This window comes from Ahaetulla prasina, chromosome 5 (assembly GCF_028640845.1).
Source record: "Ahaetulla prasina isolate Xishuangbanna chromosome 5, ASM2864084v1, whole genome shotgun sequence".
NCBI lineage: Eukaryota > Metazoa > Chordata > Lepidosauria > Squamata > Colubridae > Ahaetulla > Ahaetulla prasina.
The window spans coordinates 91795950-91823947 of NC_080543.1; the positions used below are offsets into that span (position 1 = coordinate 91795950).

At 36.5% G+C, this 27998-nt stretch overlaps 1 protein-coding gene across 1 annotated transcript; it reads right to left on the reverse strand.

The window, feature by feature from the left end:
• Positions 1-19056: 19056 nt before the first annotated feature.
• ASMT (acetylserotonin O-methyltransferase) lies at positions 19057-27715 on the reverse strand. The gene is made up of 8 exons (XM_058186532.1): positions 27406-27715; positions 26278-26452; positions 24912-25041; positions 22169-22237; positions 21521-21639; positions 20819-20959; positions 19625-19747; positions 19057-19388 (listed from the first exon to the last, which is right to left on the reverse strand). Exons 1-8 carry the CDS (start codon positions 27475-27477, stop codon positions 19177-19179), a joined length of 1041 nt encoding a protein of 346 aa, XP_058042515.1. The 5' UTR covers positions 27478-27715; the 3' UTR covers positions 19057-19176.
• Between the last annotated feature and the right edge of the window lie 283 nt (positions 27716-27998).

Consider the following 27998-nt stretch of genomic DNA (forward strand, 5'->3'; position numbering starts at 1 on the left):
CATATGAAACTTACACAGAAATTCTATTTTACACCAATCTGAACTTTTATTAGCCTTGGTTATGACTTTGTCATATTTCATTTTATTCTGTGAATTTTCTGCTTTGAGTTACTTGATAGAACAAATACTCTGGGCATATGCATATATAAGGATTGAGAAAAATGACTGAACTGGTCTCTGGAAATTTTGAAAAATATATTCCAACACATTTATAGGATAGGTAAGGAACACTGCAGTTAGGAAACAATGGCTTCTACTCTGTAGCAGAGTTTTCAAATTTTATAAAGCTGATGGTTTTATTTAAGCTTTAATATGTTGATTGATTGATTGATTGACTGATGGGTTCATTCATTCATTCATTAAATTTTGGTGTCTGGCACCTGACCCCAAAACTACTCAGAGCAGTTCAAAATATTAAATGAAAAACTCAATACAGTATAAAGTGCAGAGTACATATGAAAACTCATCCCACAAGGCGGAACCATCCACCCTAAGCAAAGGTCTGGTTTTCTCCCTTTTCAGAATCATATTTAATTACAGTCACCGTTGTATGACTCTTGGTTTGTTCTATTATGGTTTACTTAAAGGAACCAGCACTGTTTTTCTGCCCTTGTAATCCTTATAGTGGGCACTAGGGATCTTGTCCATTACCAATATAGTTACTAGGAGGAATCTAACCAGTTACAAAACAATAATTTAGCAGAATACCACCTATGGATCTTTGTCTTTTTCTGGACAGGTGACTACACTCTAAATACTACACCAGGCTAAACTCACTAAGCAAACTATTTGTTCCATTTGGAGCACAAAACAGTCTTGAAAATAATGCTAGATTGTGCATATGCTGGAGATTGTTGCTTTCCTTTCTAGGATGCCAGATGCCTAATATTTAAATTTAAAGTTTTTTTTTTAATTAAAAGAAGAGTAGGAAGCCTGGTGGTACTAAAGGGGGGAAAAAACCTTCCCCTTTTTATACTCTGTAGTCCCTATTCTGAAAAGATTTGGGGCACCTCGGTGCAACTGAGTATTTACTGGCCAGATGCCTTTCCTGACACCCATGTGGAGTTCACAGCAGATATTTTCTCTTTGCATCCTCAGAGAGAAACATTTGCTGAACTGGGTGAGGGACCATCTTCACCACTAGGCCACTACACACTCTACTAAAGGAAAAAGCTGTAGGTATATTAATACCTGCCGTCTTCCTGGAAACTTCATTTATTTCAAACATAAGCAAAGTAGTATTCTTGTCTCCAAAATGCCAGTAAATATCTCCCTGACACTTGGTAGGTTCCTTTAGTGATAACTTGGTATGTTTTGTCCAACATCATCCTTATCAGAATGCCTCTTCGATCTACAGTATATAAGCTCTCTATATATGATTAAAAATGGAAATTACGGGTGGCTAGAGCTTTTATAAAAACAATGTGCAATCTTTTTAAAAATAACCCATCATCTAAAATTATGATATGATAAAATTATAACAATTGTCATTTGAATTGTTCCTGATACCACTACTTTGTCATTACTAACTATCAGTCTCAATTTTTTACACAATGTATATGACACATCAGGAGACAGAAATCCTCCCATTATGAAAGAGAACTTTGTAATAAGACTACAGAACTCAATTTATCTACCACAGTGCATTTTTAAAATCTAGTATGACTCCCTCTTCTCTATTTTGGGAAGTATAATAGTAGGTTTCTCCTTTCCTTTCCACTGGAGCTTTCAAATTCTATTACTTCCCCCAAAATACATTATCTTATTTTCTATTTTAAAATAATACCATTGGTTTTTTACTCTAACCTAATCTGAGGTCAAAATTAAGCTAATAACTAACACACAGGAAGCTGTTTTGAATCCTCTTAGGGATTAAAAGTTTGAAAAATATTTTGAAAGATACCATGAACAAAACATCCCCCTCTTTATTATTTTTGATTTAAGATCTGAATTTTTAGGGTAAAAAGGTGAGGGAAACCTGATCTGTTCTTTGTCTTCGTTGGCCCCAATAATAAAACTGGAACTGTGGCCTGTAAAACAGTGTAAGACTCAGCTCCAATCAGGTTATAAGACATGAATGAAATAGAGCAGCTATCCAAGGACAACTAATCAGGATGATTTTTATGATGATTACATGCTTCAAAATAAAGACAAAAGTAGATAGAAATCTTTGCCCCATTGTCTCTTAACCTGATTGCAACTGAGTGCTATGCTATGCTATGCATATTAACATCTGATCTCTGTTAAAATCGAAGTAGTTAATGCAGACGAGGCACCTGGAATGCAGATGAGAAATCTGGCCAGCATAGATTAATTCACTTCCCCCACCTCCCACTTTTGATGGCCTCCTTCAACTCTTTGTACAATAATGATAATTGTCATAATGCAGTGAGGCACTCTGCAATAAAACAAGGCAGTTCTTAGAAGCTTGCATGACCAATCACAAAGCACCTATCAGCAGCTCTATCAGATCAAACATATCCCTTCCTGCCAACTTGAGGCAGCTATGCAGACCAGTCATGCAATTCCAGGAAAAGATATTGTTCCAATAAAGGAGATTATTTGTAGGTTAGGGTTGAAATGATGGGTCTTTAGTGCTTTCATGAGCTTGGTTGTTTTTTTGCAGATATTTCATTATGCAAACTAGGTAATATCATCAGTGCTAGTATGGATGCTGTTACCTAGTTTGGGTAATGAGACGGCTGCAAGAAAACAACTAAGCTGATGAAAACACCAAGGACCCCTGAAAGATGTTGCTGCTATATACATCATCAAGCACTATTATGTGAGTATGCTCTGCATCAAGGGGTGAAAACAACTTTTATCAAAAGAAGAACTTTTATCATTCCTAATAAGCAACAATCCCCCTGGTCCCCTCCAATGCTGACCATCTGATCCCTGTAGACCAGGGGTGTCAAACTCAAGGCCCAGGGGCTGGATCCGGCCCATGATGTGCTTCAATTTGGCCCACAGGGCCGCCCTGGAAACAGCAAAAAACTGACCTGCAGTGCCTCTGCCAGTGAAAACTGAGCTCCATTTTTGCTGGCATGGGGTTGCAGGAGGCCGCCGCAGCCGAAAACGGAGGTCAGGAGCCCGTTTTCACTGGCAAGCGCTCAGGCCACCAGAGGCTCCCCCCACATGAGTGACATCAAGCTGGCCATGCTCACCCTGGCCCCCCAAGGTCAAACACAACCCTGATGGGGCCTTCAATTGGGTTCAGAAATGTATACTTCAACAAGGTATGTGTATGTGTGTGGGTATACATATACATACGTACACACATGTGTGTATACACACATATACACACACATATACAGTATACACATAAAAACCTTCCCTTTTTATGACGCTGTAATCCCTTAATTCATAGAGTTGGGTTACTGGACGGAGCTGAGCATTTACTGGCAGAATGCCCTTCCTGATGCCATGCAGAGTTTGCAGCAGATATTTTTTCTTTGCTCCCTAGGAGAGAAATATCTGCAGCTTCCTAAAACTGAATTCTCAACCTTCCGGGTGGGATGAACATTTTCGCCACAAGGTCAGGCCACAAGCCACTCAATAGTCAGACAGACACACAAACAAACACATATTTCACATATTTCAGCTGCAACATTTTATTTTTCTTAAACGTTGTCACATATTGCTGTGACTCATCCAAACTGACATCAGTCCCCTCTCTGACTATTTTGCCATTACAAAGTTTTTTCTGTCTTGGCAGAATATTTATAAAACTTACAAGATTCTGAATTAGGACAGGACAGAGTTCAAGAAGGCATAAAACTCAAGTTTGTATCTTAGGTGAGGTTCGTTTCCTCTAGTCTGTAGAAGAGTTGTCCCAACACATGTTGTATGTAAATTTTCACTCTTTGACAAATTATAACAGGGAAATTTTGAAAATATTACTAATCACATTTTATGTGCCTCATTCAAACAATTGTACAGGAATCAAGATACTAATTTTTATTTTTGACTTTCCTACTTTATCTGCTCATTCATCTGTAATATATTTTAGTAAATTAAAAAGGACAGATTGAAACAGTTCAATGAAGTAAGTACCGGGAATTCATTCTATTGGAATTGTCCATCTCAAAGTCTTAGCTTCTTTGCCCAATGAATAAAATAATTATTGTGTTTCTAATTGGACCAATTTTTTACTCAAATAGTTCCCTGTCTTTTACTTTTTGTGAATCTGTATATTATTGTCAGAAGCCCTACATAATCCAGATGTAGTAATATGCTGCTATTGGGCATTATGACTTTACTACCTGTTATAATATCCCAAATAATGTAAAATATTAATTAATTCAAAATCTTGCCGTAACCATTCAAATTCATGAAACTTTAGTGTCCCCAAACAAAATAAAGGGAGATTTGGACAAAAATACCGAAATCTCATGAGAAGTAATAAAAAACTGCTAATGTTGCCATTTGACAATATGTGGTATTCCACATATCAGAGCCACCCCTACTACTTTCAACACTTGATTTGTGCCTTGCCCATTTTGATTTGTCAGTTTTTCTATTAAGCATCTCAGTGAAAAGTTGTGTAATACTGGCAAATCTATTGCTTTAAATAAAGAAAGGAAAATAAAGCTATTCCCATGGAGTGTCTATTTGAGTGCCTTTGTTTGCCTTTGGCTCTGGTATTGCTCAGTGATTGCATAATCAAGGCCTTGATTGACTGAATTATTCATCACAAATCAAACACTGTAGCCCAGGTGAATGCCCACCATGATCTGACCTGATGACATTGTCTCCCCCCCCTTGGGAACTTGGAGGAGGGCAGGAGAAGTATTCACATCCTCAGCTACAACTTCTAGAATAAAAAGTCAAAGTACAATAGGTGTCAACTGACGTACACACAGGTATGACTCATTCCTCATTCTCTCTCTAATTAAATATATCAGAAAGTGTTGCTGCTTATGAGTCACTAATAAAAGTTTGCCCACAATGAATAAGATCATTATGAAATGTCAAAACATCAAATGGTCTTGGAGTAGGGAGGTTGAACTATGGTTAGTAGGGGGAAAAAAGCAACTTGTGGATATCTCCCAGACACATGGTTTTCTAATTCACTTAGGTGGTTATCTTACTCACTCTCTTTCTGTCTGCCCCCATACATTTCTGAACCCAAGATATGCCACAGAAACAAATTTCAGCTCATCTAGTAAGGCATTATCAAGACATATTACACATAAACCATGTGAATGCTAAAATATTTCCGGTGCACTGACAAGATGACCCGTGAATGAATAAATAATATTTCGTTGCAAGACAGATTGACTTGTGAATTTTAGTTACAACTGTGGCAATAACTGCCAGGAACTATTAAGTAGCAGTAGAAGAAATTTACAAAGAATAGGAATACATATTTTTCTTCCCATCCCAATTGCTGGAAGAAGACCTTTTCTGAGATATCTCCAGTTGCTTATCCTGTCTCCTTCTCTGATGGTATAATATCAGAAGCAGCGGTGAAATCCAGCCAGATCTATCCAGCTCACACAAACTGGTAGCGCTGGTGGCAGGAGGCTCCGCCCACCCACCAGGATGTCATTATGTTCCATTTTTGACCCTCTGCGCATGTGCAAAAGAGGCACACGCGCTCACACTCCCGAACCAGTAAGTGCATTTCACCGCTGATAAGGAGAAACAGAATGCCAAAAGATTTCTTAATGAATTTCTCAGCTATGTGAAACAGTTTTTCTTCCTGGACTAAAATAGCCTTTTTGAGAACCTGCTTTCCAGATGGTCTGGAGTACAACTCCCATGAGCCACAGCCACTATAGGTAATGAATTATGAGAATTGTAGAATAAATGCATTTTTCAGAGGAAACCTATCTGGGGGACAGATGATTTTAGAGAGGCTTCCCTAACATGACTCCAGCTTGAATCATGCCTTCCTGTTTCCATACTTATGAGATTTCAGAATAATCATGCATCTATTTATTTTCATAGTCCTTTAAATAGCTTCTCTTAATCACCACACTCTGCAGGTGTCACAAATACAATTCCTATTTCATATCAAGCAGATTGTTCTTGGGGAGCTTTAAGTCTTCTTTGGTGGATGATCCAAGTTATCACTATCATACTTCTAATGATAGTAAAGGTAAAGGTTCCCCTTGCACATATGTGCTAGTCATTCCAGACTCTAGGGGGTGGTGCTCATCTCTGTTTCAAAGCCAGCGCTGTCCAAAGCCAGCACTGTCCAAAGAAAGCGTGGTCATGTAACCGGCATGACTAAATGCCAAAGGCACACAGAACGCTGTTACCTTCCCATCAAAGGTGGTCCCAATTTTTCTACTTGCATTTTTTACATGCTTTTGAACAGAAGCTGGGACAAGTAATGGGAGCTCACCCCATTATGCGACACTAGGGATTCAAACCGCTGAACCGTCAACCTTTTGATCAACAAGCTCAGTGTCTTAGCCACTGAGCCACTAAATATTTCTATTTTTTTTCCTTCTGTCCCCCTTCCCTCCCAGCTATTTAATTCATCCCAAATAGAAGCCATGCCATATAATCCTATATAGATTTTCAGTGTTTTGATAAGAACTTGGCAAAATAATGGATCAGCAATGCTGAATTTTGATCATGTGACCATGGGGATGCGTCACTGATCGTAAGTGTGAAAAACAATCATAAGTCGTAACTTTGAATGGTCACTAAATGAAGTATTATAAGTGGAGGACTATCTGTAAATCAATTTTATCAATCTAAAAGTTATACCCAACAGAAATGCTAAGGAAAAAAAATCCCATTATTGCAACCAAGACATCAGGTTAAAGAAAGCTGGTCTGAAGTCAGTTGATGTGGAATTGATTTCAGTCAGGTCTATGTACTTGTCTAGATAGCTTCTTTTTTTAATACCCAAGGTTGTGATATAAAAATACACCAAGTGTAATTTCTAAGGTTCACAGGCAGATCAACAACATCATTTCATTTCAGGTTTCTGTCACATCTTATTTTTCACCGCTAATAAGAACAACTCAATTTGACACAGTTTTTCCTTTTACCTGGCTAACAGCTAGAAAAAAAGCTGGACTCTACGGATGATCTATAGATGAAAAATAACTGATATAAATGAACAGATACAAATGATTTGTACAAGTCAAGATTTGGCATGACTAGAAAGAATGATGTATTACTTCAAGAGGCATTTAGCAAGCTGAAGAGGCTGGAGAAAGAATATTCTTGATCAGTTTGTCATCATGTTGATGCTCCTAGTGTTCTCTTCCTTTTCTTTTCTTTTCTCCCCCAGATTTATGTCCTTATTTGCAAATAACATTATAGAGCACTATTAAACTTGCCCAGTACAAATCATCTTTCATTGCAAAATGAGAATTGGGTCTCATTTTGCACACAGCAACCATGCAGTGTTGCTATATGCAACTCTGTCTCACTCTACAGAAAGAGACTGGAATGACAGAACTAAAGAATGGGATGGTGCCTCCCTATAGGCACCAAGTTAAACAAAACACCAAATTTTGGAAATGACTTTTGCTTTTTGGGTGGGTGGGTGGGGTCAGAGGGATCAGTTGCAAGGTTTGTTTCAGGTCTTGGTTGCTGGAAAATAATCTAGCGCAGGGTTTTTCAAACTTGGCAATTTTGAGATCAACTTTCAGACTTCTACAGCCAGGCTAGGAGAATTCTAGTACTCTGTGTAAAGGGCTGTCCAGTCCCAAATCTGGTTTCAAGAGAAAATACCAGGGGTGAAATCCAGCAGGTTCTGATAAGTTCTAGAGAACCGGTAGTGGAAATTTTGAGTAGTTCGGAGAACAGGCAAATACCATCTCTGGCTGGCCCCAGAGTGGGGTGGGAATGAGATTTTGCAAAATCCTTCCCCCAGGAGTGGGGAGGGAATGGAGATTTTGCAGTATCCTTCTCCTGCCACATGGATCAAGCCACGCCCATGAAGCCACACAACACCCACCAAGCCACGGCTACAGAACCTGCAGTAAAAAAATATTGAATTTCAGCACTGGAAAATATCATAAGGAGAGCAAAAGAACACAACAGCTAGCAGCACTTGGGCAACAAACTAAGTTGTAATCAAGGTCACCTTGTGACAATGTCCCCGGCTAGAGTGAGCTGTTTAGTTCTTCCATTCAAAGTATAGCAATTATTTATAAAATTGAACTTCAACATCTAAATCAGCTCATGCAAAAGTTATGCTAATTTGTGTCCTCTGCTGACCTCTGTTAAATCTATTTCCATTTTTCTAATGTCTCCTCAGAGCACAGAGATACATGAAGAAGAAGCTGAAATGATGATCTTCCACTTTGCCCAGGAGTGTGACATTGGGCTAAAGGAAAGTCTCACAACTTCTCCTTTGAAGTCAGTATATTTTGCAAAAGTATAGAACCATTCTTTTATTTGCTTTCATGGTAAATGATTAGCATCATGGGAGCAAGTTCTAGATATTTCTTTTTTCCATTTTTCCCTGTTTCAGGCTCTAGAGGCTGTAAAAATTGAGGATGGGTGCACATCAGTTGCTTAGGACCTTCTTTAATCCACTGAGACCAAATTAGGTCTTTTACTTTATTGTTACTACTTTTTGAAGATTTAATTTGGGGAAGTTTTTAATATATACGCTTTCTTTCTATCTCCTAAGCAACATATGTACAGTTCCTTAACTTCTGCAAAATGATTTCCATTGATTGCCATGGAAGCAAACTCTGAGTCAGTTACTTTTTGATCCCCAACAGTTTCTCAGTCTGTTCCAGTTATTTATTTAATAAATGGAACTATTATCTACATTTCTCTATAAAATATTCTATTCTTTATGAAAGTGTATGCACAGTAAGAAAAATTATAATCCTAGAATGCAACACACTGGGTGGAAATGGTACTAAATAATATACTGTATAGTTGTAAGCATTCAAGGCCACAAGGCATTTAAAAAAAATATCATCTTCTAGTTTTAAAATATGAAATTATATTGTGGAAGAAAAAATCTAACTCAGCATGTTTCACAGTCTCCTTTTTTCATTTGTAAATGACTACACCTACTTATGCTGAGCAAGAATTTATTCTACAGATATGAATGTGAAAATAGTGTGAGCAAGTAATTGTGAATTGTGATAATTGTGAATAAACTTACAGTTTAGAGATGGATGAAGTGAGAAAGTATGAGAAATACTGGTCTTTACAATTAATGATGAGAAGGCCATAACTTTAAGCTATAGAACTGGAAGTGAACAACTAATAAGTTATAGCAGTGTCTGGGCTAAGAAAGTCCAGCAGGAGATGGAAGACCCAAGACCAAGAAGTCTAGAATGGCATTTAAAATGGTTTTATTTCACAGATTGAGCATAGGAGATTAGCAATTGAGCTTGGTCCAGCAAACAAACACCAGCAAAAGTCCTGTAATTATAATATGGTAGAGGACACTACCAAAAAAGCACTGTGAATGACTTTGGGGGAAAGTGTATGGCCATCAAGAGGTTGGGCATGCAAGACTTACCAAAAAAGACATATGTTGGTGACCCACAAAGGGTTCCAGGGCAGAAAGAAGCTGCAGGTTGCTGAACGGGGTTGTTTGGAAGGTTTCCAACTAGAAGAAATCCCAGCTCCAGTAGGAGACTTGTGGGACCAGCTAGTTTAAAGAGACATTTACCCAGATTATAAGAAATGTTTGTGGTTTATAGAAGGATCCCATCATAAATGAGGGCAGAAGGAGAAGACAACATAACCCTTGATCCCGTGGAAGGCAGTTTTGGGAGTGACTTATGCTACCATAACTTGTCATCCATTTGCCATTCCTATTCTTATCCTATGCTGAATCTGTATCATGTATCCCATGTGTAAATTAAGGGGTACAGTCATGAGATTTTGTTAGCATAATGCCATTGTGTTTTTAAGGATTTTTAAAAAATACTTTTCAATATGGCATGTAGTTCAGGACTTCCAATGTAATCTCATATTTAAATACTGTCCAGGCATATCTTGCTTATCATTTTAAATTATCCACCGTTCATTTATTCAATCAATCAGTTAGCCTAAGTCATGTGGGTTTAATGTGGATAATAAGTTAAAATGTGGTTCATGAGTTTTTGTACAATGTGCGTTGTCATTATTAGGCACAACAAATACAGAAACAAATGAACTGAAATTATTGGTTATTCACTTGAAGCTTTGATCATAGATATTTTGAACTGAAAACAGAGTTAGTAAGGAAAAATATTGGAAATCTGATGGGTTGGTTTTTGTTACTTTTTCAACTGTGACTTCAAAATCTGAAGTTTTAATCTGAAATTGATCTGAAATTGTAGGAGAAGGGGTGGCAGAAGCTGCAGGTGGAGTTAAAAGATGGATCAGCCTAGAATTCCTTTGTAGCTAAAAGCAGATTAAATCCAACCGTCCCTTGAATTCCATATTTATTTATTTATTTATTTATTTATTTATTTATTTATTTATTTAGTCAAATACATATTAAATAATATATATAAGTATAAGCATGAATTGAATACATAAAATGAATACAACTAAAGGGAATATTAGGACAGGGACGGTAGGCATACTGGTGCTCTTATGCACGCCCCTTACAGACCTCTTAGGAATGGGGTGAGGTCAACAGTAGACAGTCTTAGGTTCAAGTTTTGGGGATTTTGGGATGAGACCATGAAGTCTGGTAGTGCATTCCAGGCATTGGAACAGCAACTCTGTTACTGAAGTCATTTTTTTCTACAATCAAGATTGGAGCGGTTCACTTTAAGTTTGAATCTATTGTGTGCTCATGTATTGTTGTGGTTGAAGCTGAAGTGGTAATTGACAAGAAGGACATTGTAGCAGATGATTTTATGAGCTATGCTCAGGTCATACCAAAGGCGGCGTAGTTCTAAATTTTCTAAACCCAGAATTTCAAGTCTGATGGCATAAGGTATTTTCTTGCGAGCAGAGGAATGGAGGACTCTTTTGGTGAAATATTTCTGGACATGCTCTATTGTATTAATGTCTGATATGCAGTGTGGGTTCCAGACAGATGAGCTGTATTTGAGAATTGGTCTAGCAAATTTTTTGTCTGTTCTGGTTAGTAGTGTAATCTTACCGGAGAAGAACCTACGCAAGATTAGGTTTACAACTCTTAATGCCTTTTTGGTGATGTTGTTACAGTGGGCTTTGGCAGTTAGATCATTTGATATGAGTACTCCAAGGTCCTTCACAGAGTGAATGTTGTGCCTCGCCCGCCTTCCTCTCCGTAGCCGGGCCCCTCCCATCTCCTGCTATCTGAGCCAGAGTCTGATAATGAAGAGGAATGGCCTGGCATGCCTCCAGCCCCCAGCCCTGGCACCATGCCCGGACAGAATGAGCAAACAAACCTCCCTCCTACAGCGTGTGAGCACGAAGCCAGACACGTGCTAGACTTGCCGGCAGCAGACCAGGAGGATGGAAAGACACAGTGGACGGATCCCCACTTCCGGAGAATGGAGAGGCGATGTCAGCAAAAGGAAGGGAGGGGCAGGCCTGGATAAGTGCTGAGTCATGGAGCCACACCCCATGGCCTATATAAAGGATCTGCTTTTTGGCATTCCTTGAGTCAAGCAAAGTCTCATCTGGTTGCTGAAGTCACACCTTGGATTCCTGCCTGCCCTGAGAACTCTGACAGGAATTTGGCAAAGCTGCAGAGGCTTCGTGGCCATGCTTGATACAGACTTCCCAGACCCGGCCGTCGCAGGAGGAGTGGGACACAACAGTGAGGGTCATCTAAAAGGTCATGTCCACCTAGCTTATATTTTGTGTTCTGATTCTTTTTGCCAATGTCTAAGACAGAGCATTTGTTGGTTGAGATTTGGAGTTGCAATTTTTTTGACCATTCCGACACAAAGTCAAGGTCTTTTTGAAGGGTAGCAGCATTGTTGGTAGTGTTAAATAGTTTAACATCATTGGCAAAGAGAACACAGTTACTTATAATATGATCACAAAGTCATTTATGTATAATATGAAGAGTGTTGGTCCTAGAATGCTGCCTTGGGGGACACCGCTATTAACAGGTGCAGGATTTGATAAAGCGCTGCCTATTTTGATCACTTGTTGCCTGTTTGACAGGAACACAGTTATCCAATTATGGAGGGGTCTGGAGATGCCGTAAGATTTTAGTTTTAGAAGTAGTTTGTCATGTACCACTGAATCAAAGGCTTTGCAGAAGTCTATGTAAATTGCATCTATTGCTTTGCCAGGATCAAGATTTGTAGTCCTTATGTTTTTGCAGTGTAGAAGTTGTAGATTACAGGATAATTTTTTATAGAAATATACCTTTATCTAACTGCAAGCAGGTGCTAAATTTTCTCAATCTTAGTTGAGAAAATTCCTGTGCATAGGCTTTTAGCAGTAAATCAGTGTAATTGCATATTCATGTTTGGACTAATCTTTTGCACCTGACAGAAATTCACAAATCCTATAATTAGAAGGAACTATTTATTTAATCAAATCTAACTCTTTCTTAGTTCATAAATACTAATTGAAGTATCCACAACTTCTGCTTTAACATATGTATCTATAGAAGGACAACTAGTTCCCTAGATCAATAGTTCTCAATTTTCTAGTCCATAGACCTCTGGTGGGGATGTGATATCATCACAGGGGGCTCATGAAGGCTTGAAGAAATGCTATGATTTAAATTTTAAGTTAAGTCTTAAGAGTTCATGGCCACGATTTGTGGCCGCAAAAGGTTTTTAAAGGGGGTCTGTGGTGAAGAAAAAGTTGAGAGCCACTGCCCTAGATCATTAGTTCCACTACTAAATTGCTGTTCATATTTTTTTCTAACTTTCAATTGGATTCAACTTAACTTACATTAAGTTAACCCCTCAACTTAAACCCAAAGGAAAATATTGTTTTGATCTTTTTATAACATCCTATCAGGAGTTTGAAAAGCGGTATCATTTCCCTAAACATATAGTCCAATCTTATCCTCTTAGAGTTAAATGTGTCTTGTTCCTATGTGTTTTCATAGGGCTTATTTTCTGAATCTCTTATTGTTCTCGATTTTGGTCTTCCTGAATTCTTCTTAAAGTGGGTATTCAACAATAATTCACCATAATTGAAGAAAGTACTTAAGGTCTCAAAAGCAGTATAATTATAAACTATTACTTCCTCCAATTTAAAAACTATAATTCTGTTGATGCAGCCTAAACTTGTATTTACTTTTGGGACAGCCACACTACATGCTGACAAGAGCCATGGTGGCGCAGTGGTTAGAGTGAGTACTGCAGGTTACTTCTGCTGACTGCCGATTTACTGCCGATGAGGACCAAGATTGTTGGGGGCAAAACGCTGATTCTGTAAACCACTTAGAGAGGGCTGTAAAGCACTGTGAAGCGGTATATAAGTCTATATAAGTGCTATTGCTATTTGCGGTCAGCATGAGGATTTTGAGGATCTTTTTCAAAAGAACAGCTACACTACTAAATCAGTTCTTCTCCATCCTAAAGCTGTGTATTTTGTTTTCATTTCCTAAATTTAAGACCAAAATTGAACCCAAATTTTCCATTGTTAAGTGAGACATTTGTTAAGTGAGTTTTGCCTCATTCACTGCAGTTGACAAGTTAGTAACCTGGTTATAGGAATCTGGCTTCCCCATTGACTTTGCTTATCAGAAAGTTGCAAAAGGGATCACATGACCTTGGGATGCTGCAACAGTCATAAATATGAACTACTTGCCAAGTATCTGAATTTTGATCACATGATTGTGGGGATGCTGCAAAGGTCGTAACTGGAAAAATGGTCATAAGTTACTTTTTTTCAGTGCCTTTGTAAGTTTGAATGGTCACTAAATGAACTGCTGCAAGTCGAGGACATGCCTCTTTCTCTATTTTCTGAAGATCATTCTGAATTATCATTTTCTCTTCTAAATATTACTCTCCTCTCCCCATTTTTGTCATCTTAAAATCTGGTAAACATTCCATATATCCATTTGTTTTGAATAGCATTTTAGGTATAATTTAATTTGGATTCCTATAGCCAATTGTCTAATTGGTCTTTTTCAAATCTATGATTGTATGATTCAAGTCAGTAAGACAAATATTCAGAATTCCAATGCTGAAATACCCCCATTCAATCTCTCTCTCCAGTTTGTGTTTTATCCTGTTAAAAAATTATTTACTAAAAATTATATTTTAAAGAATTACCCCACTAGACTTGTTCCTGGATAATGGCATACAGTAATGGCTGCCACATTTTCAATATACTTACAGATCAGTGTTTTAATTGAATGTTCTTAATTTATATATTTCTGTGAACGTTGTCACATAGAAGTAAACAATGTATAATACACAGTGGCTGATCATCTACAAATACTACTTCAGATACTTTTGCATGTTTTCTTGACTGGACAGCCACCTTATCTGAAATGAAAAGGCAGGGGTTGGACTAGAAGACCTCCAAGGTTACTTTTAATTCAGATATTCTATGTTCCAAGTCAGCAGTTAGACCTTGTTCTTAGAATTCTAGAGAAGATTTGGACAGAAAATATTCAGCTGTTGGATTTCTTCTTTATAACAATAATCTTAAATTACCTAGATAAATTGGCTTCAGATACTAACAAGTTACAGTGATTTATACCAAATCGTTGTAAGGATAAATTCAAAAGATTACTGCCATTGAACTGAAACGACAATCTTTCTACAGGCAATTGCAATCCTTTCTTTTGAGAGACAAAACTGGCACCTATTTATAATTTTTCACAAAATGCATCAGTTGTAGTGCTCCATATAATTGTTGGAATTCAGTGGAAATAGAGTTGCATAACTTACTTCCTTGCCAGAACTACATGAAAATACATTGCACAGATTTTGAACAGTCCTCGAATATCTTTTTATTTGAGACTCCTGGCATGAAAAAGTGTGCTGTGCAAGGTAAAAATAATGCCCGAAGCTTTTCATTTTGAATCTTAGATTTCACACTCTGCAGTTTCCAATTTATCTGAGGCGTTAATATATTTCTGGACCTTGGAGTTTTATCTCTCTATCTTATTCTTGATCAGAACTTTCTTGAGCCATTCTGCAGTATCTTATTTCTTTTTATTTCAGTCTACCGTTTTCAGGAAATTTCCTGAACCTACTATTTCCCAGGTTTCTCATGTTCATAGTGCAAGAAAAGTATCAACTCTTAAGTATGAGAAATATCAGAGTCCCATCCACAATGAGTTCATAGTAATGAGCATTTCTTACCTTTTCAAGAAAAATAAGAAATACTTTCTTAGTATATTCCTTTAAAAACTGTTTGTGGCTATGCTAAAATAAATATAGTTATTTTACCTTGTATAGAAAAAAATAACCTTTTGGAATAAATAGGCTTAGTAAGCATTTAATGATTACAACTTAGACATTTTAAAAAACACATCACAACCCTTTCCAATACAAATATTTTAAGATAATTAGTACTCCTCTCTTCAAAACCAGCACAAGAAGTAGTAAAAACATAGAACCAATCATATAATCACATCAAAATTCAGTGGATGACTATAACTGAATTATGAAGCAATACCTATTTATCCATTCATTTGATTTGAATGCTGTCTGACTCCAACATGCCCTTTATGGAATCAGCTTAAGACACTTTCTGGTCAGACAGAACTTCCCCGAGGATGGGCTCCAGCACAAGCCCAAAAGCTCGAAAGATTAAATCTCTGGTCCTGGCAACCAATTCAAATTAGATTCAACTTAAAACAAGCTTGAAGAAGGAATTGTTTGAGGCCCATGTAATGGTCAAATCTAAAAGACCCACTGCTGAGCTGAAGACATGGCAGTCTTTAATAAAGATTTCCACCGTAAATCTTATTAATGAGCAGGGTTTAATGTTTGATTCAAGTTGTTAGATATTTTTTTAAAAAGTCTTTATCATTTTGCTAATGATGACAGAGAGGGAAAGTTTAATGCTATCCCAGAAAAAAGCAAAAATAAGCAATGTTCATGTTGCAGGTAGATCCAGGAAATTACAGATAATCCTCCACATCAAATAAAGTTACCCAAGTTATTTAATATGCAAATTATGGATGGAAAAATTGTTACAAGATTAAAATTGTAATCTGAGAAAACTAATTGTTCTGCTTAAACAGAATGATTTTATTATGTACGTGATGACATTTCATACACACAAGAAAATATTTTACAGTAATGGAATATTTTCACTGCAACATCAAGAAGCTGGTAGATTCCACCACCTGCTTTGCATCGAAATAACTTGACCTCAACCTGTGGAATTCTATAACATTAATAGAGGAGAATATTGCTGGAACTAGCAGCCATCAGGGGTTGAAGTGTAGTATAACAGCACCACCTAAGGGCCAAGACAACATTTGTTCTGTAAAACTCTCATTAATAGAAGAATCAAATCCTACTGCCTCAATGATTAGGCACTCTCCTAATTTCATTTTATTCCTTATTGCTAGCCATTTCTCTCTTTATATAACTCTGTGTATGATCATATATGTGCAGATTTACATGCAGACAAAAATCTATTCCTCCTAATTCAGGACAAAGAAAATTAAATTACTAGACCAGCGAAATGCTGTGGACATAGTATATTTAGACTTCAGCAAGGCATTTTACAAATAGTCCACAACCTACTTCCTGTAAACTAGAAAAATGTGAAATAGACAGCATCACCACCAGATTTGTAACTGGCTGACAAACCATACTCAACATGTAGCCCTTAATGGTACTATATCTACATGGAAGGAAGGAAGCAGTGGGGTACCACAAGGTTCTGTCTTAGGCCCAGTACTCTTTAATATCTTCATAAATGACTTAGATGAGGGAATAGAAGGGAAACTCATCAAATTTGCAGATGATACTAAGCTGGCAGAAGACTGTAGATGATACTAAGCTAACCCCAGAAAAAAAGCTCAGGATCTAAAAAGATTTTGACAGACTTGAACAATGGGCCCTACCCAGCAACATGAAATTTAATGTGGAGAAAAGCAAGATTTTACACCTAGGCAGGGAAAACTAAAGGTACAAGTACAGATTAAGCAAAACTTGGCTCAAAAAGAGTAACTGTGAGAGGGACCTTGGAGTCCTAGTGGACAATCATTTAAACAAGAGCCAGCAGTATGCAGCAGCAGCAGCCAAAAAGGCTAATAAAACCTTTAGTTTTACACATGGGAGAAAATCTGGATTAGAAATGTTAAGTTTACACAAGCACAGAATTTAAGGGAAAATTTTTATAAGATGTTTTATAGATGGCACTTAGATCCCAAAAAATTATCATGTATGTATCCTAATATCCAAGCGAAATGTTGGAGGTGTGATTGTGATGACGCTACATATTTTCATATTTGGTGGACTTGCAAGAAAATTAAGGCTTTTTGGATAAGAATTTGGTGGATTATTCAAAATGTACTGAAGAAGAAGATAAAGTTCCTGCCACAATTTTTCCTTTTGGGAATTATAACGGATTGTACAGGGATTGAGACTAAACTGATTCTGAATTTAATAACAGCAGCAAGACTGTTGATTGGACAATACTGGAAGAAAGAAGAGGTACTTACAATAGAAGAATGGATACTGAAAGTCATTAATTTGGCTGAGATGGCTAAAATCTCAGCTTTTTTAAAAGACAATACGCAGGAAAGATATTTAATTGAATGGAAAAAATGGATTATCTACAAAACAGATATCAGATTAAGAAATATCAGATTGCCTTTGAATAATTAGAAGTTATTTTATGTAATGGGAGGGGTTGGGAGATGAAAAGCTTTGGATGAGGTTAATTGGATTGGAAGGGAAAATTTTATTCTATGTTTGGTTTATGTATAACAATACCTTGTGATTGACCCGGGAAGCCGGGGGAAGGAGGGGAAGGGGTTTTCTGGGAGGAAAGGGGGAAAAATATTTTTGTTTTTTTAAAACTTTTTCAATTAAAAAAAAACACCTTTAGTTTTACAAACAGAGGCATAGAATCAAAATCACACGAAGTATTAGTACCGCTCTAAAAAGCCTTAGTAAGAGTACACATGGAATACTGCATCCAGTTTTGGTCATCACATTACGAAACAGATATTGAGACTTTGGAAAAAGAGCAAAGAAGAGTAACTAAGATGATTAAGAGCCTGGAGACAAAAAAATATCAAGAACGGTTGCAGGAATTGCGTATGGCCAGTCTAGAGAAAAGAAGTGGGGCCACATGAGAGCAGTATTCCAATATTTGAGGGGCTGCCACAAAGAAGAGGGGGTCAACTTATTTTCTGAAAGACCAGAAAGCAAGACAAGAAACAATGGATAGAAACTAATTAAGGAGAAAAGCAACCTGGAATTAAGGAGAAACTTTCTATCAATGAAGACAATTGACCAGTGGAACAGCTTGCCTTCAGAATTTGTAGGTGCTTCATCACTGGAAATTTTTAAGAAAAGATGGACAGCCACTGATCTGAAATGTAGGCAAGGGGTTGGACTAGAAGACCTCCAAGGTCCCTTCTATTCTGATTATTGATTACAATGTTTCAACCAATTGAAGAAGGGAATTGTATTCCATAAAATTGATATCATAGATTTATAGACATCACAAGTCTAATAAAGTTGTGTTACATTGTGAGACATTGTTACCCAATAGAAACTAAAGCAGGGTGGGATGGGTTTTTTGGGGGGAGTTCTGAATATACAATAAATATATTGAATTAATCAAATGCTTTTCTGATTAAACCCCAGACTCAAAGTATTGTTAATTTTACATTTATTACCAAGTCTCCCCTTACATAAAATGAATCTCACACACCATTATTTCAGAATTGGGTTAGTCTAAAAAGGGGGAAAGATATTTTATTTAGCATTTTTTGGTTTTAGGATTCCACTTTTTGTTTCTGAAGTTCTGTTGCTGTGGCTTAAGGGCTCTGTGCAGTTTTTCCAACTAAACTTAATATTCCATAACCATCTTTTACTATCATCATATGATGGAAATTCTAATATTACATGATATTAATAAACTTCAGAAAATAGCTGAAAATATGCGTAATTTCTTTTGCAAAACCTGTTTAAAAGAAAAAAGTAAACAAAAAAAGCCTGAACGGGTGCTCTCTATGCTGATTTACACTGTTCATCGAGTGCCTTAATAGTGGAAATTTTTATATTTTTAGACTTATATTATAATTTCTGTTTTGTAATGGGATTTAGCTCAATTGTATTTCATTGAGACCAAGTATATTATCTCACTTTGTTTGCATTTATAATAAGGTGAAAGAAGCCATTATTTTCTTCCTAAAATGGCATCATAGAGCTTTCCAGATTTCTTAATTTCGATCTCCTTGAAACCACTTGCTGTGAGGAGCTTGCTATATTCTGCTGGTGACCTTTCTTTTCCTTCAGTGTGAACAAGCATATTTAGCGAATAGAGCTGGCTTTCCAATGGGCCACGTTTATCCTCATTCAGAAGAGTTTCAATTAGTAAAACACCACCACCTAATTGGAATATTTTAAAAAAAATCATGTCAGTATTATCTTCCCTCATTACAGGTTTATAATTGTTTGGGACAAATTTTCTACAACAGTTTATTCTACATGTGAAGATATTTAAGGACTGGGAAATACTATACATGAAACAGTGTCATAGAAATATTTTTGACACTTTCAAATGTGTATAAAATATACAATATGTAACTGTATAATACACAGTCAGGTTCTTATCCTGTACATACCAGTTTTGCAAGACTTTTGTACTTTTGTGAGAAGTTGTACACAATTCTCATCTGACCAGTCATGGAGGATTCTTGCTAAAATATACAGTTCAGCTTCCGGAAGAGGATCTTTAAAAAAATCCCCTGTTAAAAAAATTGAAGGAAAAAAAAACTCATTAGTGAATATTGATTTGCAGGATGAATGTCTCTTCTGCATGTTTCCAGCCCATGCTGTCTGGAGTTTCCTTTGCCAATTGGGCCTGCAATACTTGCTGATGTCATCAATCCATCTTGTTTTAGGTCTCTTTTGTGGATGCTTTATCAATTGGGAACCATTTGGTACACACACACACACACACACACACAGGCTAGAATGTAACTAATTGGAACATCTGTCTTGCTTATCTGAAATAATAGTTTTCTCTATGGAAGAAGTGTCGAGCTATAGCAAAAGCTCGGTAGTTCCCAAGGTTGAATTATCTCTATTTGGCTTTAGAAGTGAATGCCCATTGTCTAAATTTTAATAATGGTAATTTTTAAATATTTAAAATAATTAAAATAATATTTAAAATAATTTAAAGAATAATGGTAATTTTTAAATATTTATATATTCAGATCATTCAGTGTATTCACATACATTTACTGAATTAAAGTGAAATTGAGACTAACGAAGTAAAAGGTTTACTTTTTAAAGTACTTTCTGGAGCATCAAGGAACCTTGAGTCCGACTGTGTCATGGTATGTGGTAATGTCCTTGGGAGACAAGAGAAAGACCCGTTGCCTGGGCAACAGTTTTCCTCCTGTCTCCCAAAGTCATTCCCGCACCATCATAAAATGTCACATTCAATCTATGTGACTGAGGGAAAAGCTCTTTCCTGGGTCCTGACTCCATTGAGGAAATACTTCATGTTGTTTCTCTGCAGAGAAAGGAGATGCTTCCAACTCCCTAGAAGTAAAGAGAATGGACTCAGTGTCCATTTCCTGAACTTAGAAAGTAAATACTCTGCTCTCAGGTTTCCTTCATGGCCATATATTAAGGGCACAAGGGAATAAGAGGCAGTTATTTCCACCTATGACTCTGATCCCTGACTCATGGCCGTCAGGACAATTCAGGAGGCAATGCATTCATAAATCTCCTGACCTTATTCTATAGAGAAGACAGAAAGTATTTTGTAAAAAATGCCTTTCCTCTTTCTCCAAAATAACTACACCAACCTTCATAAAAATTGATTCGATGTTTCTCTAGCGGTACAAAATGCTTCTTGGCTGTTTGAATTACTTTAGGAAGGTCAAAAATAGTGACTGTACAATCTGGATATAGTGAAACACATTCCTGGGCCAAAGCCCCAGCACCTCCTTTTGAAAGAAAAGAAAATAAATTTTCAACCATACATAACAAACATTTGTCTCAAATACTTATTTTTGATTTTGGATGCAACAATCAGCAGATATCAACAGAAGAGCAGTAAGTTATATGTGATTAGAAGTATTATTTCAGTATGAAGATTTTATGTGTAAATTGTGTGTGTGTGTGTGCGTGTGTTTTATATTTTATAAACAGAATTGTAATTGTTTTTATTGTTTTGAATTTAAGATAATAAATGATGTAATGGTGGTCAGTACTCTATCTGTGAGAAGATGGTCTTCCATAAAACAGAACATAATTAGATACTAATTTGCTATTTTACAGGAGAAAGTTGTATCAGAAAGACTGAGTTTATGTTGAATATTTCATTGCTTGCAACTCAGAATTTACCGACAAATTATAAAATCAGCACCCACTTTTTACTATGTTTATTAAGCCTATCATATACCTAAAAGATAAAGCTGTTCCTCCAAAAAAAAAAAAAAGCAAAAGGCTAAATATTTTATTGTCTGTATTTTTAATCAGAAGGGAAACATTATTAAGGAATTTACCACCAAGATCACAAATCATAGTGAAAGGGGAGAGATCAAATGCGGCTATAACATCTCTGCCACATAGGCTCCAAATTGCATTCAATCCATACATAAATTTTAGCATCTCTTCTTCTGACCTAGATAGTAAAGATCACAAAAGCATTAGCATTATAGAACAGACCCACAAGAACAAATATTATAACATGCATGAATTGAGTATTTTAATACTGTCCTTCTATTTAAAGTCTTGGATGTGCTTCAATATTTAGTGGAGAAATGTCTCAAATTAATAATCGGATAGATTTGTTGAGTCTTCTGCACGTCCTTTTTCAGGTGGAAGAATTTGTATGAATTGATTCTTCCAACCTTTAACACCAATGCATGAGCTAGGTTCTCCTCAAATGAAGGGTTTTTCTTAAAAAATACAGTTATAGATATTCGCTTTCTAAAAACTATAAAAAAACACTATAAACTAATTTGATGGTTATGTTGCATATATGATATTTTAACAACAGCCTTATTTTCTATAAAAAAGAACAGCATTTCATTAAACAAGAAATAAACAATACAAGGGTGTATAAAATTAACAAGAGGATTTTAAAAAAACCCTTTTATCAAAGGTAATAACTGCAGTTTTCCTTTTAATATTATTGTTTGGAGCTTTACCTGTACAGAGCTTCAAAAACAGCTTTCGATGAAATGCCAAATGCTCTCTCATACTGGTTCTTGCCTTCCCTTGGGGAAGAAAACAACATCTTTGGATGTCTGGCAGCTTTTCAAGAGTCAGTTAAAATTATGTAGTTCTATTGACCTTCAGAAAAAACTCATGCTGAATGCTTTGCCAGGAATTTTTGAAACAGGGCTATTATAGATCATACCAATGTTTGAAGATAATGGATTGTATGCAAGTGTATGTGGAGGGTTTTCCATTATTACACATAGCAATTTGCAAGGTCACATCACTTGACAATCAGTGATGTGTGTCAGTATGGAAACTACATTGGGGACCACATGCTTGCAGTGGGATATCTCTGCTTCTTCTGAGCCAAGCCTGTATCCGCTGTTCATATGAACCTTCATATGTTTCTCTGCAAGCATGTTGCATTTTGGAAACAAATAGATTTTCTTTCCCTGCTCCTCCAGGGAACAGGGAACAGAGATGCAAACATGTATTCATTCTGAAATCTCAAACTGGTTGAATAACCTGATCTAGATATTGCTGGGAAATATTGTTCCCGAGCAAAAATAAGGTGAGGCTCGTATACAAACAAGACCATAAGTGGTGCTATTTTTTTGTTTAAGGCAGAAGAAAGCTCTTAGAAAAACAGGTGCCTTTTCCACATGACTGCTGAAAAATAATGTTGGCACCTGCCAAGTTTATTCTTAAGTAAGCCAAAGGGAATTCTCCCATCACTCACTGAAGCAGGTACTGGTGAAGAATATTCCTCTGTCAGTCATCTGCTCATATCATCTTAGGCACCAAGAGAAATTCCTTGTGTGTTCAATCACATATGGCCAATAAAGAATTCTATTCTATTCTATTCTATTCTATTCTATTCTATTCTATTCTATTCTATTCTATTCTATTCAGAAGTTGTGAGGAAAACAGACCCAATCTTAGGTTTTATTCTACTCCATCAACAGTTGCTCAAGTTGTTTTCTACGGTGCATGTGTGGACGTAATTCTGTGCATCACTGAATCAAATTCAGACAGCTTAAATATTAATCATGTATAGCAACTGACACTGCTGCTATACTTGTATAAGGAACTATTGATAAGAAACATGTTAAGGATTCTTTAAATCCTAATATTGCACATAATACATTTCCCTGTCCCACAGTTAATTAAAACCCAAGTGTATAGTCCCAAACAAAAACATATGGGAACAAGATCCATTAAATCTAGCAGACCATGTCATATACAGATGGGATTGTAAGCGAGCAAAATATTTTAAGGAAGAGCTTAACTTTAAAAAATCCCTCAGTCATACAAATGTACTTTTGGCCTTCAAATAACTCAAGTTATGAATTGTGTGCATTACATTTACACCCATCTAAGCTCAAATATATAGGAGTGTTAGATAAGCAATTTGTGGCCAGACACTGAACTTTACAGTGATGAAATCTGAAGTCTGCATCTGTGCTGTTTTCTGCAAGCTATTACTCTCTCTGGCTCTAGGGTGACAAAATTTGCAGGTGCAAAAATATATTATCAAGCCTACCATATTTCAGAAATTGTCCATCTTTTCATATACACACTCATATATACTACATACAATGTAGAATACTCAAAAGTATTCAAGCCATGGTATTCTGTACCTTTTTAAAGAGAAATGCAAATTTTATATAAAAATAAAATAAAGCAAACATTCTTTTGTTATATTTCATAAAAGTGATCGTGATTTTAGTTTTGATTTTTAAATAATCCATGTAGTTGATAGTGGAAGATTTCTTTCTATGCTCTCTCTCTCTCTCTCTCTCTCTCTCTCTCTCTCTCTCTCTCTCTCTCTCTCTCTCTCTCAATTGTAATCCTTCAAAATAACCTTTATCTCATCTCTGTTAAAATAAAAATTAAAACAAAGATACCGATGTCAGTAAAGCCATTCATTTCCCATTAACTAAAAAAGCTTGGTCTTATTTTTTGTTTTTGTTTTAAACATTAACATATGCTTATGTGCCAGTCCAGACCCTCATAGTCAATTATCTTAATTAAGATTTTGTCTGCAAATTCTGTTATTAAGACCAGTGATCTTATCAGGGGTTTCCTTGCACTATCACTAAGTTTGTCTTCTAAACTGTTAAGAATATCCTGGTTTCCCCACTTTGCATGGATAGTATTGAACAGAAGGAAGTAGCCTATCATAATTCTATAGCAGTCCTACCAATGGAGATTCTTAGTCATCCAGGTCATGGTTGTCTCAAAGGTGCTTTTTTTCAAAAGGCAACTGGAATTTGTTTTTCCTTGAAGAAGCTTCTTGAATGAGAAGTGAAATGTCTTCAAGGAATTCAAAGTCCAATTGCCATTTGAAAAAAAGCAGCTTTGGGATAGCAGTCCTTGTTAACAACTGTGGGTGTGGCTCAGGCTGTAAGAAGCCTGTTATTAAAATATAGCTGCCTGCAATTACTGCAGGTTCTAGTCCCACCAGGTCCAAGGTTGACTCAGCCTTCCATCCTTTATAAGGTAGGTAAAATGAGGACCCAGATTGTTGGGGGGGCAATAAGTTGACTTTGTAAATATACAAATAGAATGAGACTATTGCCTTACACACTGTAAGCCACCCTGAGTCTTCGGAGAAGGGCGGGATATAAATGTAAACAAACAAAAAAAAACCTCTGAAGAGAGGGTAGGATCTGTCTTGTTGTTTTTATGGAGTTTTGACTGCATAGGATTTCATATCGTCCATCTCACCTTACAGCCTCTGTCAAGTACTGCCAGCAAGGATAAATTGTTTTGGAGTAATACATGCAGGTATGATACTGAGACTTTGGGCTTGATTTGGTGAGAAACTGTTCAGAGATTTCTGTGTTGCAATAAAAAGCTAAAAAGAAAATAATGGAAACTGGTATAACACAAGCAAAAATAGCATTTTAACAGCAAGAGCAATGTAATCACACAATTCTGTTTCAGTTTTTTTTATTGCATTCTCTCAACAGGGTCTGCTTTGGGTCAAATAAACAGGTTGAACTTGATATGCTCATTAAGTGGCTGTATTTATGGTGGCCTTGATTAAGGTTTTCTTGCTTGAGCATTTTGATTGTCTAATTATATATGACAACAGGAAATAACGGACACATGAATCTCTAAAACTGCTGCAAGATGCAAGACAGAACAGGACCCAAAGTAACACTAAAAAGAAGCAAAATAAACGTTTCATATTTGTCAGCAGGAAAACTATATCATCTCACTTTGGTCTGTCACAAGTAGTGTTTTTTTTCAAACTGATCAGTAATTTGATATTTAAGAAACCCTGATTTTTGTTTATTAAACATTAAGAGAAATAGTCTCACTTTCATCTCTCTTTTCTGTAGAACTAGATATTGACTCAATTATATTTTGTAGACATGAGAGAAATTCAGCAATTAGTGACTCCCTACATATAGGTAATCCTCATTTATCTATATTAATTGGGAAAAGAAATCCTGTTGTTAAGCAATGCAGTGATCACTTAGTGATGGCAGTTCCAGCAGCTCCAGTTGTCATTGCTAAGCGAGAACCTCACAATTGCAACTTCCTGTTGGCTTACCCATTGCCTTTGCATAGTGTGATCATAGCTCGCTGCAATGTTATAAACATGAGCCAGGCACTGACTGCAGTGGTGGTTTCTAACTGGTGTTACCACCGGTTTGGTTTGTGCAAGCGCATTGACTGGCTGAACAGCTGAGGCATTCCAATCCACTCTGCCATGCCTTTCAGCTGGGCTAAAAATGGAGGAATAAAGGTAGGTATAGCGTAGCGGCAGGCGGGAGGACCAGATGATGGTCGGAGTGAACCGGTTTGCTGTCACATCAACATCTCCGCTACTGGCTCTCCCAAACCGGTGAGAACCAGTAGCAACCCACCACTGACTGACCGCCTGGATCATGATCATGTGACCACAGGGAAACAGTGATGGCTTTTGGTACAAGGTCCAATTTACCCTTGCATGTTGTTGTCACAGCAGGATGAATGGCTTTTTATAGGGCATCTAAGATTCCCCACTGTTGACTTTGGAACCCGTTGAATTATTGATAGTTTGCACTTATTATCTAGAACACCTTCAGCCCAGCCCTATTACCTCCTTCTTTGCTCACTTCTACTTCTAGGAGCTTCAAACCCACACAGGCATCCAGCAGTCTCTCCATTCCAGGAAGGCTGCTCCTCAGACGTTCTGCGACGGTTTTGGATGACAACTTTTCTTCTGATTCTTGCAACAGATCAAACACACCCAACTCACAGGCAGTAAACATCACCTCAAGCATAAAAAGAGGAAATAACAGCATGAATGGGAAGTAGGGACACACTGCTTGCCAGCAATTATTAAATCCAAAAGGCAGGATAATTATATACGAAGTAGCAAAATATGTCAGACCTTCAATCAGGTCTTAAACTACTGTATATTTGGTGATGGTGGCAAATGGGATTTCCCTATGCAGGCCGAGCTTCTTTTGTGACATAGTTATATGCCATTAAAAAATAAACCTTAATATATTAAAACCATCACTGCAAACAAAATATGATTTTTTCCCCACACTGGGGAATATTTTCTTCTTTCTTGAAATAGAGCACTGAGATGTATACCAATATTTTCTTTTATTACACAGTAATTACAAAATGATAAAAAAATTAAAGATGCTGGACTGAAGAACTTTTGAAAAGCATATGTTAAAAAGGGTCAGGTTTTTCCAAAGTTTTGTAAAAGTATCTAAAGTTAAAATTCTGTTACACTATACACTTCCTTCTTTTTTCCCTGTTTATTTTGCTGTGTAGGACAAGGGCACAAGCTGTTGAACATTAACTAATTCTATTTTCTACATGTAAATAAATAAGAAAAGTTGTATAAAAATCTGTGGTCCTTTTTACAGATGGCTAAGAACTTGGTGTTCTTAATCCAAGATATCTATCTATCATCTCTATCAGAAATTATGGATTTTCATAATTCATGGATTTCAATTATATTGATGCTGGTATTTCTTCAAGTGATATCCATTTCTACATTCTATCAATAATTGTTCAATTACAACCAAAGCCATTACATTAGTGAGGGAGAAAAATCTCATGGGTATTATGTTTTCATTGATTGTATCATCAAATCATCAATTTTATGCCTTTTCTTAAATAACTATTACTGCCAACTATTTTGGAGATTAATACATTAATTTAGGTTCTTAAATACATTATTTGTTTTAACTTAACATTACCTTACCTTAGATACTAGAAATCCATTCTGGTACTGAATTAGAATGTGAGGATAGTTGACTTCTTTCGCAGAGCTCATTCTTCTTCTGAGACAAACAAGAGAAATCTTTTCATGCTCTTGGTTTAAATAAGCCTATTCTACCTGTAGATCATTCTGGGTGGTCCAGCTGAATCGTCCTTATACCACTGAATACATGTGTTCTGTACTTCCACAAATGTGCTGATGTAGGCTGCTCTCCTAACAACATAGATTTATTTATCCAATTAAAATAGAGTACTTGGAAATCTCATAGGACAAGAGTTAAAAGAAAATACTGAATCATCTTAAATACATAATGGTGGATTTAAACATAATCATGCTTAGAGAACTTAAACTTAAATTGAAATTTTAAATGAGACAGGCTTATTCTGACATATGTTACATTCAGTAGGCTTACTCCAATTGTAAGTAAGGCTGTGATTTTTAATCTAATATGTGGTTGTCTATCTGTCGGTTAGTATGTATGTGATTCCAACTAATTGTGATTTATTCTACTAAGCCTGGCTAAATCATGCTTTAAAGCTTGAAGACCATTTGCAAGGTATTTTTTTTTTAAAATA

Excerpts from the sequence above, each read along its gene's own strand:
- ASMT (XM_058186532.1), bottom strand. The coding sequence starts at position 27,477 with ATGAGCTCTGCGAAAGAAGTCAACTATCCTCACATTCTAATTCAGTAC. Across the intron at positions 25,042-26,277 it reads AGAAGTGAGCAAAGAAGGAG|CTTTTTATTGCAACACAGAA; the intron begins GTAATAGGGCTG and ends TTTTCTTTTTAG. Across the intron at positions 19,748-20,818 it reads TCGAATCAATTTTTATGAAG|GGGATTTTTTTAAAGATCCT; the intron begins GTTGGTGTAGTT and ends TTTTTTTAACAG.